The 10874-nt window shown below is 47.4% G+C and overlaps 1 protein-coding gene across 1 annotated transcript in view; it reads right to left on the reverse strand.

Annotated features, from left to right (window-relative positions):
• Nucleotides 1-10211, reverse strand: part of cdh31 (cadherin 31) — a 69252-nt gene extending 59041 nt beyond the window's left edge. Inside the window, exons 1-2 of the mRNA XM_038806457.1 lie at nt 9909-10211; nt 9486-9585 (exon numbers count right to left, since the gene is read on the reverse strand). Of these exons, the coding sequence (XP_038662385.1) occupies nt 9486-9585; nt 9909-9953 (145 nt within the window). The 5' untranslated portion in view covers nt 9954-10211. The remainder of the gene's footprint in view (nt 1-9485; nt 9586-9908) is intronic.
• Between the last annotated feature and the right edge of the window lie 663 nt (nt 10212-10874).

The raw sequence follows: 10874 nt of genomic DNA on the forward strand, positions 1-10874 counted from the left end.
CTATCCTTTTTTCTTTTGAACTCTAAGGGCAATTAAGCATAGCCAATCCACCTAACCTGCACATCTTTGGACTGCGGGAGGAAACCGGAGCACCCGGAGGCCCACGCAGACATGGGGAGAACGTGCAGACTCTGCACAGACAGTGATCCAAGCCGGGAATCGAACCTGGGACCCTGGAGCTGTGAAGAAACAACTATGCTAACCGCTGTGCTACCGTGCTGCCCTAGACAGTAAAAGACAGAAGTGAGACACAATATGTACTGAAGGGCTTTGGAGATCAAGGGAATGTTGGGAGATAGGCCGGGGGTGGGGGGGTGCTGTAATTTAAAAGAATTGAGGATTGTGAGCGAATGCAGGGCAAGGCAGTAGTTTTTTTTAAATGGATATGAAGGACGGAACGATATATAGCACAAAGTTTAATTTTGCAGAAATACAGCAGTTAGAATTAGATTGCTCAGTACCAGGTGTATGGAGGTATTTTAACAAGTGCATGGAACATCTTGGAAAAGTCTGAAAACACAAGTTGGCATTTGGAGGAGCATCCGAGATGTTCAAATACAATGAGCAAGTCAAGTAGAAATACTTGAAGAAACTAATATGCTTGCTTAAGTGCTAACGGATTTAGTTTTGGTTAGTGATTTATTATTGCTGATCAAATCAAGCAAAATGGCAAATGCACTTTTTCCTTTACACCCAGGCACTTGGAGATTTCCTTCCAAGCACAATGAGTGAATGGCTGTTTGCACAGCTTTGCAGCTAGACACAGGAGGAGCCATCGTGGTCTTTTGAACCACCTGTGGCAAAATGCCAATTAAATAAACCTGGCCAAAAGGTGCACTGTACTGTGAAAAATAAAGCAATCACAAAAAGACTTTTGTCATAAAAATGGGTACAAAGGTCAACTTCATGAGCAGTTTGTTAAGGCCAATGGAACGGAAGGAAATCTGTAACCACGTAGAATGCTATTTAATTACAGGGCAATTTTCCCAATCATTTAATCATTAAACAAACAGTGGCACAGTGGTTAGCACTGTTGCCTCATGGTGACTAGGACCAGTGTTTGATACCTGCCCTGGGTCACTGTCCATGTGAAGTTTGCATCTTCTCGCCATGTCTGGGTGGGTCTCACCCCCACAACCCAAAGATGTGTGGAGTAGGTGAATTGGTTAGGCTAAATTTTCCCTTAATTTGAAAAAAAAAGTATTCAATCTCACAATATCGAGGCAAAACCCTGATTCGTTCATCTGTTGCTTTACAAATTGTAAATAAGTAATTTGCATTCCGTAGCGAACTGCAATTTTCTAAAAAAAAAATTGATATTTAAATTTCCCTGCTCCAGTTGCACTCAATTCATGGGGGGTTCTGATTAAAAACAGATCAATCGTGATCGTGAATAGCAGAGCAGGCTCGATGGGCTGAATGGCCTTTCGCCTGCTCCTATTTCTTATTCGAGATCAAAGTAAAGTAACTTTTTTTTTGATGCAATTTAGGCAGCAGCTGTTCTCACATTGAGGAAACGGAATGTCACTCCATTTAACTCGACTACCCAAAGTAAATCCCTCAGCCGGGATGCGGGTTAATAATGGCAGCTAGTCAACTACACAGATTGGGTAAGCTCCTCTCTTCCTCACTCTATGGGTAAATGTCTCCTGTCCCTTCCTCACTATGGGTGAATGGTTTAAAAAAGTAGAATTTTGAAATCACTGATCTTTGTTGGCAACCTTCTGAAGATTCCTGGGCGAGATAGGGCTGGCACCATCAATAACAGCAATTTTAATAGGCCTCAACTAATACATATGCAAGGGCTTCATACTTACTTTAGGCAGCTGCCTAAGATGTCTCTGAACAAGAAAGGACAGACAAATTTAACAATCCCCTGAACACTCACAGGTTAGGCACACCTCAAATTACAGACATGAAAATCTGCTAATTGTAGACACAACCTGCAAGGCCACAAATATTGGCTTCACTGGAGGCACAAGTAGGGAAAGAATGAGCGAAAGAAAATAAAAGAATAAAGACTTGATAGAGCACTTTTCAAGACCACTGAATAGCTCAGTCAATGGAGTACTTTTTGAAGGGCAGTCACTCTTGTAATGTAGGAAAGGCAGCAGCCGAGGACTTCCGGTTGCGGCTATGCGGAGCTAAGCCACACGTTCGGCAGCTCCCGCTACTTTGAGGGCCCCAAACGGCGCTGTTTCGGCGAATCCCGGTGGGGGAAGGTGTCTAGAGGAGCATTCCCCATAATTTATGGTGCTCACTCGGAGTGGGGCAAAGGAAAAAGCTGCAGCAGCTCCCCAAGAAAAGCGGGGGAAGAAGGACAAAATGGCGGCCGGCAGAACACCCGAGGACTGGTGGAAGTGGGCGCAGGAGCAACAGGCCTCTCTTCTGCGCTGTTTTGCGGAGCTGAAGGCTGAGTTGCTGGACTCCCTGAATGCGACTACCAACAAGCTGCTTGGGACCCAGACGGCCCAGGAGGCGTCCATTCGGGAGTTGCAGCAGCAGGCCGCTGAGAGGGAGGAGGAGGATGTGGTCCTCGTGGGGAAAGTGGAGTTGCACGAGGCACTTCACAAAAAGTGGCAAGTCCGCTTGGAGGAGCTGGACGTTCGCACGAGGCGAAAGAATTTGAGGATCCTGGGCCTGGCGGAGGGGCTGGAGGGGTCGGATCTCCCGGCGTATGTGACCACGATGTTGAGCTCGTTGATGGGGGCGGGGTCCTTCCATTTGCCCCTGGAGCTTGAGGGAGCTCACAGAGTGCTGGCCAGGAGGCCCAAGGCAAATGAGCCCCCAAGGGCGGTGCTGGTGCGGTTCCATCGATTCAGCGACCGGGAGAGTGTGCTGCGCTGGGCCAAGAAAGAGAGGAGCAGCATGTGGGAGAATTCGGTAGTACGAAACTACCAGGACTGGAGTGCGGAGGTGGCTAAGCGGCGGGCCGGGTTCAACCGGACGAAGGCGGTGCTGCATGCCAAGCAGGTCAGATTTGGAATGCTGCAGCCTGCGCGTCTGTGGGTGACATACAAGGACCGGCACCACTACTTCAAGTCCCCGGAGGAGGCGTGGGCCTTTGTGCAGGCGGAGAAGCTGGACTCGAACTAGGGCCTGGGGACACACTATGGCCGTTGCTGTTTTCGCTGTTGCTGTTCTTTAACTTTGACATGTGTGTTTTTTATGCTGGTTTTCTTTTTGCTCTGTTTCCGGGTGGGTCGGTCTGTTGGGTATGGGGTATGTGGGGAATGTTGGGGGTTTGTATTTTATATGTTCTCTTCTGTATGGGGCTGGGGGTTGGGGTGAAACTGGATTTTGGGGAGCTGCGTCAGAAGGGTGGGGTGTGGCAGTGTGAAAGCGCAGGCTTTCCTCTGGTTTCCTGCGCCGCGGGGCAGTGGGGGGGTGGAGCTGGCGGTGGGGGCGTGGCCTCTACTGGTGTTCTTTCCCGCGCTGAAGCGGTGCCAAGGAGGTGTGGCAAGAAGGGGATGACCCCATGCCGGGAGGGGATGGGTTTTGGCTGGAGCTGCCGGGGTCAGCAGAAGTCAGCTGACTCACAAGTACCATGGAGGGTGCGTCGCGGCTAGGAGGGGTCCTAGCCTTTGGGGGGGGGGGGGGGGGGGGGGGGGGGATACCGGGTTGCTGCTGGAATGGTCAGGAAGGAGCTGGTGTGGGCCGGGGGGGTAGAGGAGAGGCGTTATCGCCATGGGGAACGGGTCGGGCGGGGCGCGCTGGCCTGGCGCGAGCAGTCGATAAGCTATGGCTAGCCGGCGGGGGAGGGGGGCGGGTTGCCCTCTGATCCAGCTGATTACCTGGAACGTGAGGGGGCTGAATGGGCCAGTTAAGAGAACTAGGGAATTTTCTCATCTGAAGGGGTTGAAGGCGGACGTGGCTATGCTCCAGGAGACCCACTTGAAGGTGGCGGACCAGGTTAGTCTGAGGAAGGGGTGGGTGGGGCAGGTTTTTCACTCAGGATTGGACGCGAAGAAACGGGGGGTGGCGATTCTGGTGGGGAAGAGGGTGGCGTTCGAGGCGGCTGAGGTGGTGTCGGACAAGGAGGGCAGATATATTATGGTGAAGGGTAGGCTGCAGGGAGAGAAGGTGGTGCTGGTTAATGTACATGCCCCGAATTGGGATGATGCTGGCTTCATGAGGCGCTTGTTGGGCCGCATTCCGGACCTGGAGGCAGGGGGCCTGATCATGGGGGGAGACTTTAACACAGTGCTGGATCCCCCACTGGACCGGTCCAGTTCAAGGATGGGTAGGAGACCGGCGGCAGCCAAAGTACTGAGGGGATTCATGGACCAGATGGGATGGGTTGAACCCCTGGAAGTTTGGGAGACCGAGAGCGCGAGAGTATTCCTTTTTCTCTCATGTCCATAGGGTTTATTCACGAATAGATTTTTCCGTCCTGAGCAGGGGATTGATCTCGAGGGTGCAGGATGCCGAGTATTCGGCCATAGCGATTTCAGGCCATGCGCGCACTGGGTTGATCTGGAGATGGGGGAGGCGCGGGACCAGCGCCCGCTCTGGCGCCTGGATGTGGGGATGCTGGCTGATGAGGTGGTGTGTAGGAGGGTCCGGAGAAGTATTGAGGGGTATCTTGATACCAATGACACGGGGAGGTCCGGGTGGGGATGGTCTGGGAGGCTCTGAAAGCAGTGATCCGGGGGGAGCTGATCTCCATCCGGGCCCACAGGGAAAGGAGGGAGAGGAAGGAGAGGGAGAGACTGGTGGGCGAGCTCCTGGATGTGGACAGGAGATACACGGAGGCACCGGAGGAGGGGTTGCTGGGGGAACGGCATAGTTTGCAGGCCAAATTTGACTCGTTGACCACCAGAAAGGCGGAGACACAGTGGAGGAGGGCGCAGTATACGAGTATGGGGAGAATGCGAGCAGGATGTTGGCGCATCCGCTCCGTAGGAGAGATGCTGCTAGGGAAATTGGTGGAGTGACGGATGGGGGTGGGAATGTAGTCCATTTAGTCAATTTAGAGTGGCCAATCCACCTACTCTGCACATCTTTGGGTTGTGAGGGTGAGACCCACGCAGACACGGGGAGAATGTGCAAACTCCACACAAATAGTGACCCGGAGCTGGGATCGAATCTGGGTCCTTGGTGCCGTGAGGCAGCAGTGCTAACCACTGCACCACCGTGCTTCTCCCTAACATCTGTCATAGGGAAAATGTTAGAAGCCATTATTAAAGATGATATAGCAGGACACTTGGAAAAATTCAAGGCAATCAGGCAGAGTCAACATGGATTGCAAAAAGGAAAATGTTTAACCAATTTACCAGAGACCTTTGAATGAGTCGTATATGCTGTAGATGCATGTATTGTACATGGACTTCTAGAAGGCATTTGATAATGTACGACATCAACGGTTATTGCGTAAAATAGAAACTCATGGATTAGGAGGCAACATATTGGTATTGATTGAAGATTGGCTAGCCAACAGGAAACAGCACAAATGGGTCTTTTTCTGGGTGGCAGGATGTGTTGAGTTGGGTTCTGCAGGAGTCTGTTCTGGAGCCTCAACTTTTTACAACTGGTTGAAGGGACTGAAGGTACGGTTGCTAAATTTTCCGATGACACAAGATAGGTAGGAAAATAAATTATGAAGACATAACAAGGTTATAAAAGGACAAGGCTATAAAGGGACATAGGTTAAGTGAGTGATAGTTTATTGTGAAGGGAATAGATTACAAAAGTAGGGAGGTTATGCTTCAGTTGCACAGGACATCGCTGAGACCACATCTGGAGTATTGTGTACAGCATTGGTCTACTTATTTAAAGGAAATATTTAAGTGCAATCGAAGCAGTTTAGAGATTGGTTCACTGGAATAATACCAGAAATGGGAGGGTTGTCTAATGAGAAAAAGCTGAAGAGGTTAGGTTTTTATTCATTGGAATCTAGAGAAAAAAGAGGTGACTTGATTGAAACCTTTTAAGGTCCTGAGGAGTCTTGACATGGTGGATGGGGGGAGAGGATGTTTCCTCTTGTGGGAAAGTCTAAACTGGAAGTCACTGTTTACAAATAAGGGTCACTCATTCAATATGGAGATGAGGAGAAATGCTCTCTCAGGAGTTGTGAGTCTCTGAACTCTCTTGCTCAAAAGGCAGCGGAAGCAAAATATTTCAAAGGCAGAGCAAGGTAGACTCTTGAGTAAGAAGGGGTGAAAGGTTATTTGGGGTAGACAGGCATGTGGGGTTGAGTTTACAATTAGAACAGCCATGAACTTATTGAATGGTGGCACAGACGCAAGAGGCTGAGTGGCCTACTCCTAATTCTATGTTGATATGTTATCTCAATTAGAGTTGGGTCATTAAAGTAATTTTCAAATTACTTTATCCAGGATTCCAACTAGCATATTTGCCTATTGATGCTCATGGCACAGTACAATTCACGATAATTGTGAAATACAGCATGCTACCATCACGGTGGAAACGCAAAGAGATCTTGGTTCTTCTCTTCCATAAATGAATAAATAACTTGACAAATTCTCAAAGCACTCTTTTAAAATAAAAAACCCAGTCAATACAAAGAAACATGCAAAGGTTATCACATGGAAACAAGCCAGTCTAATCAGTTTGCATTGGCTTTTTTTTCTGCAAGAGTAAATATTTTTAAATCACATTTACCCGTCTTGAAAGGTTGTAGCTGAAATAAATAATTTCAAGTGAATTGACAGAAAGGAATAGAGCACCACTTCACTAGTCCATCACTATATCACTTTATCTCCTTTACTGTCAACCATATATTCAACCTAATCTTGAGTGTTGACAGCTTCACCCTCAACCACTAGCCCTGGAAGTTAATTCCCTGTTTTGAAAGTAACAATCTTATAGCTATGGATCTTAATTTTAAACCTTTAAACTAAGAGAACAAGCTGATTCCAGATACTCTGTCGCATCCTTTTATAATATCTCTATCATATTGCTTCAATCATGTCAGATTCATCCTATCATTCTGCAATGTTCTGATGGAAAAAGCTCTGATCTTTCTGGGGATATTTGTTTTTTCTCTCATAAAAGGCATCATGTCAATGAATGGGTCTTAACTGCTAAAGTGTAGCTAGCGTAGCCCAATATTGCACACAGCACTCTGACTGATGTCTATCAAAGTTCCATTATTTTGGTTTATATACTTTAAACCTCCACTGCTAAAATCTAGAATACCATTATCATTTTACAGCTACATTAGCGTGAAGGATCATCTTTATTGTCTTGTAAACCTGTGCTCAAAAAGCATGGCACAACTTGAAGAGCAACCTGGTGTCTTGATCAACATTCCAATCTCAATCTACACTACTATTGGTTAGTTCTTTCAATTTATTTGCTGGATCCTGCTGCACAATGGACTGTCAGGTTTGGTTACAAAAAAGTGACTGCACTTTAAACGTAACTCAACAGCTACGAAGACAGTGGAGGACAATCTTTCTTCCTATAAAATGGGGATTGCATTAAATCATAGCAAAGAGAAGAATTTATTTTAATTGCTCAGTGAATAGTTAAGCCTGATAGATCAGAAGATCCCTATTGTGATCTCCTGTGTTAGCTAATCTCAAAGCTCCAAGAAAGTGAGATTGGGTCCAAGATTAAATAACTAAGTGAATTTCTAGAATGGAGCACCGCCTCAAATTCCGGCATGTGTCATAAGCATATGCGGTGGTTGAGTAATGTGAAACTTAATGATCTCAGATGGGCAACCGAAACTCAGTTTGAGGGCGATATCTTCACACCACTATGTTATTATCCTATTCACAGTGAAATGGTGAATGCAAACACAGAGATCACAATGAAATGTCAGAAAAACATTTTAGTAAAACAAATGGCAGATAGGAGAAAAAGAGAATGCAAGATTGAACACATTAGATCATGCATTCAGAACATGGTTACAGCATTTTGTTGAACTACCCAAGTCATGGGCAGTAATGGAAATCATCTTTAAAAAAAGATTTCTCTCAACAATGAACCGTTTCATCTGCTCCTTTGTGCTTTATCACTGGAACAATATTACACAGTCATGTGGATGCTTCAATTACAGCTACCCTGACAATGCAAGCAGGGCATGAATATATGTAAAACCTCAGTGACATGTTAGTGCTGTGACAACCAGCGAAGCAGACAATGGCACTAAAAAGGTCTTTTAACTTGTGCATAGTTCAAAAGCCATGGAATTGGATCGATATGGCATTAAGGCAATGCTGTATTAAACCAAATCATTGAGATGACAGCTACCTTTTTTCTCCCCCAACACAAATTTAGAAATAATCTTGGCGGATCATTTTCATTCTTCGGGGATCTCAAACTTTGTAAAACAAAACTCAACCGAAATACAAGTGACTTTATGGTCGGCTCTTCAAAAACTGCCCAATTAATTTCAGTCCAGCACATAGAAAAATGCAGAGCTTTGATGGAAAGCGTCTATTTTGACACCTCTTTTCACCTACAGGCACCGATAGGCATTGCTGGTGCAGGAGACATTTTCAGGTAAACTGGACAATGTTGTGAAATTTGGATGGCATCCATTTTGTAAAATTACATTCAAATCAAGCACACGCAAGGGATTTCAACGAGTAAGCAAAACACACAAAATATAATAGAATTAACAGCCTATCTCCTTTGAAGAAGTTATGCTAAGAAGTGTATAAACTGAAAGCAAGTGACAATTGATTAAAGCACAGGTTATCAGTGCAATAGGGTACAGCCTATTCAATAAAACTTGGGGCCTGTTTGGAAGGTAATATACGTTTTTACCCCCCCAATCTAACTTTGTTCAAGTTACACCCCCCTCCCCCAAAGGACTGATTTTAACACTTTTCATTTTTTGGAATTTGCTGCACTCTGATGTTAGATCAGAATTTCACATTTGGATACAGTTAAGAATTTTTTTTTTGTTGGGGGGGGGGGGGGGGGGGGGGGAAATGAATATCACACAAACAAGGCTTTGGAGACTGACATTACAGATTAGACAAGGGGCTCAGTTAACAGATCCCGATAACACTATCGCTGACTACACATCTGAACTCTCTCCTTTTAGCTCGAAACACAAACAAACAAAAAAATCACTGAACAGATAAAACCTCCAACCCATTGCAAAAAAAGTTACACTTTCTGGGCAAATGCACCGGCTTTGGGGAAAGGACACACACACGCACACCTGTACTAACAGGAAGTTAAAAAGGTCAGAGTTTCAGAATGGAAAGTCCAGCCACCGCCCTGAGTACAGAGAGCAATAGGCAGTCGGTGAAAAGCCCGGTCTCACATTACCCAAATGCCAATTATGGGAGAGGGCGACTGCCAGACCCGGGGGGGGGGGGGGGGTCTGGAAATTCCTCCACGTCCTGGAGCACCTTTTACCTTCTACTACCCCCCTCCCCTGGTTATTCCAGGATTACTCCCGGTCGAGATTGTCTGTTTCCCCCTGTGAGCTCCCTGCTCTCTCACGTCCGGGTAATTCCGCCGCAGAGACTCCGGGACTTTCCGGACAGCCAGCTTACCTTTCCCAATAACCTGGCCCGCCTCCAGTGAGGGCGCACGGAACGTGTAGCTGTGTCGGTCAAATCCCTTACACCGGGTGGAAGCCTCACTCAGGTGAATCTGTGAATTCGGACATGTTAGCGTTAGAAAGGTAGATTTTCCCTCAGGTTTACCCGGCAGCCCCCCGATTTTCCTCAGGTTCCCTTCCCTCAGCAGATCCAACCCAAATCAATCCACTCTCCATCAACCCGAATCCACATCAGATTATGAAAGTTTATCCGAGGTTTAAGTGAGGAAAAGTGGAAATTTCAGATTGGGATGGCCGGGTGGGGGCTGGTCCCGGAGTGAGAAACCCTCCCCAGTAAAGGGTGGGACTAGAAGGTTGAGGGTCTGGAGACACTGGCAGAATGAAGGAGCGATTAACCAGCGAGAGTGCAGCTTACCAGGAGGAAGAGGATTCCCAGGTGGGAGAAGATGAAGTTTTTCATTGGAATGACCGAGTTTGCAAAGCGTGGGTTCGTTCGGAGCTGAATCGTTGTCTCAGTCTTCAGTCCCCTGTTGTTCTCTCCGCTTGCCGATGTGTCTGTGCCCTGTTGCGCTCTCTCTGCTTGCTTCTGCCTGACTAACACTTCAAACCTCTCTCACTCCCCCACACCAGGTGCCTCGCCCTGATTGGCTGGCGCCCGGATGTTTGTGTCCAATTTTGGCTGAAGAGAAAAATACCTGGCGGCAGGTGTGCCTCAAACTGGTCCTGCCAGGCCCCTAATCCCTCCCCCACTCCCAGTTTCAGGGGAAGATGTCGAAAAATCGAGCCGCTTCCCTGGAAAAAAAAAGATTCAGCCCCACTGAAAGTTTTGTAAACCTCACTGCAGCGTCTGGATTGCTGGATTCCCCCCGGGGGCGCGGGCGGCGTCTGCTGTCAGTGCCCAGCTTTCCTGACACAAGGAGACTGCATTCCCACTGCCAACCTGGCCGAATTTCTACATCTCCAACCTGGGCTGCTCAAGTTTTCCACCAAGGCTGGCTGCCTATTTAGAGAGATTGTTGCCTGCACTGGGGAATTAAAGCAATTCCACATGATGTAATGTGGTGTATTTGTGACGCTGAATTTCTAAGGAGGACACCCTGGTGACATGTTTCATTTGCCTCCTTGATTTCGGGCCTGGATCAGCATCCCCCCCCCCCCCCCACTTTGCTCCACCCCCCACTTTGCTCCACTATTGGCAGCCCCTCAGCTCTGGAATCTCCTCTGTCTGTCTATCTCTGACCTCCTAGAAGACGTTCCTTAACACGGCGAATGGCGCTAATTAATTGCAAGTTGTTGTTTGACTTACCCGACGAGTTGCGCTTTTTGTTGGACGATATTTCAGCTTGCTTTACACCAGAGCTCAGTTGGCGATTAGCTGCCC

This window comes from Scyliorhinus canicula, chromosome 9 (assembly GCF_902713615.1).
Source record: "Scyliorhinus canicula chromosome 9, sScyCan1.1, whole genome shotgun sequence".
Lineage (NCBI taxonomy): Eukaryota > Metazoa > Chordata > Chondrichthyes > Carcharhiniformes > Scyliorhinidae > Scyliorhinus > Scyliorhinus canicula.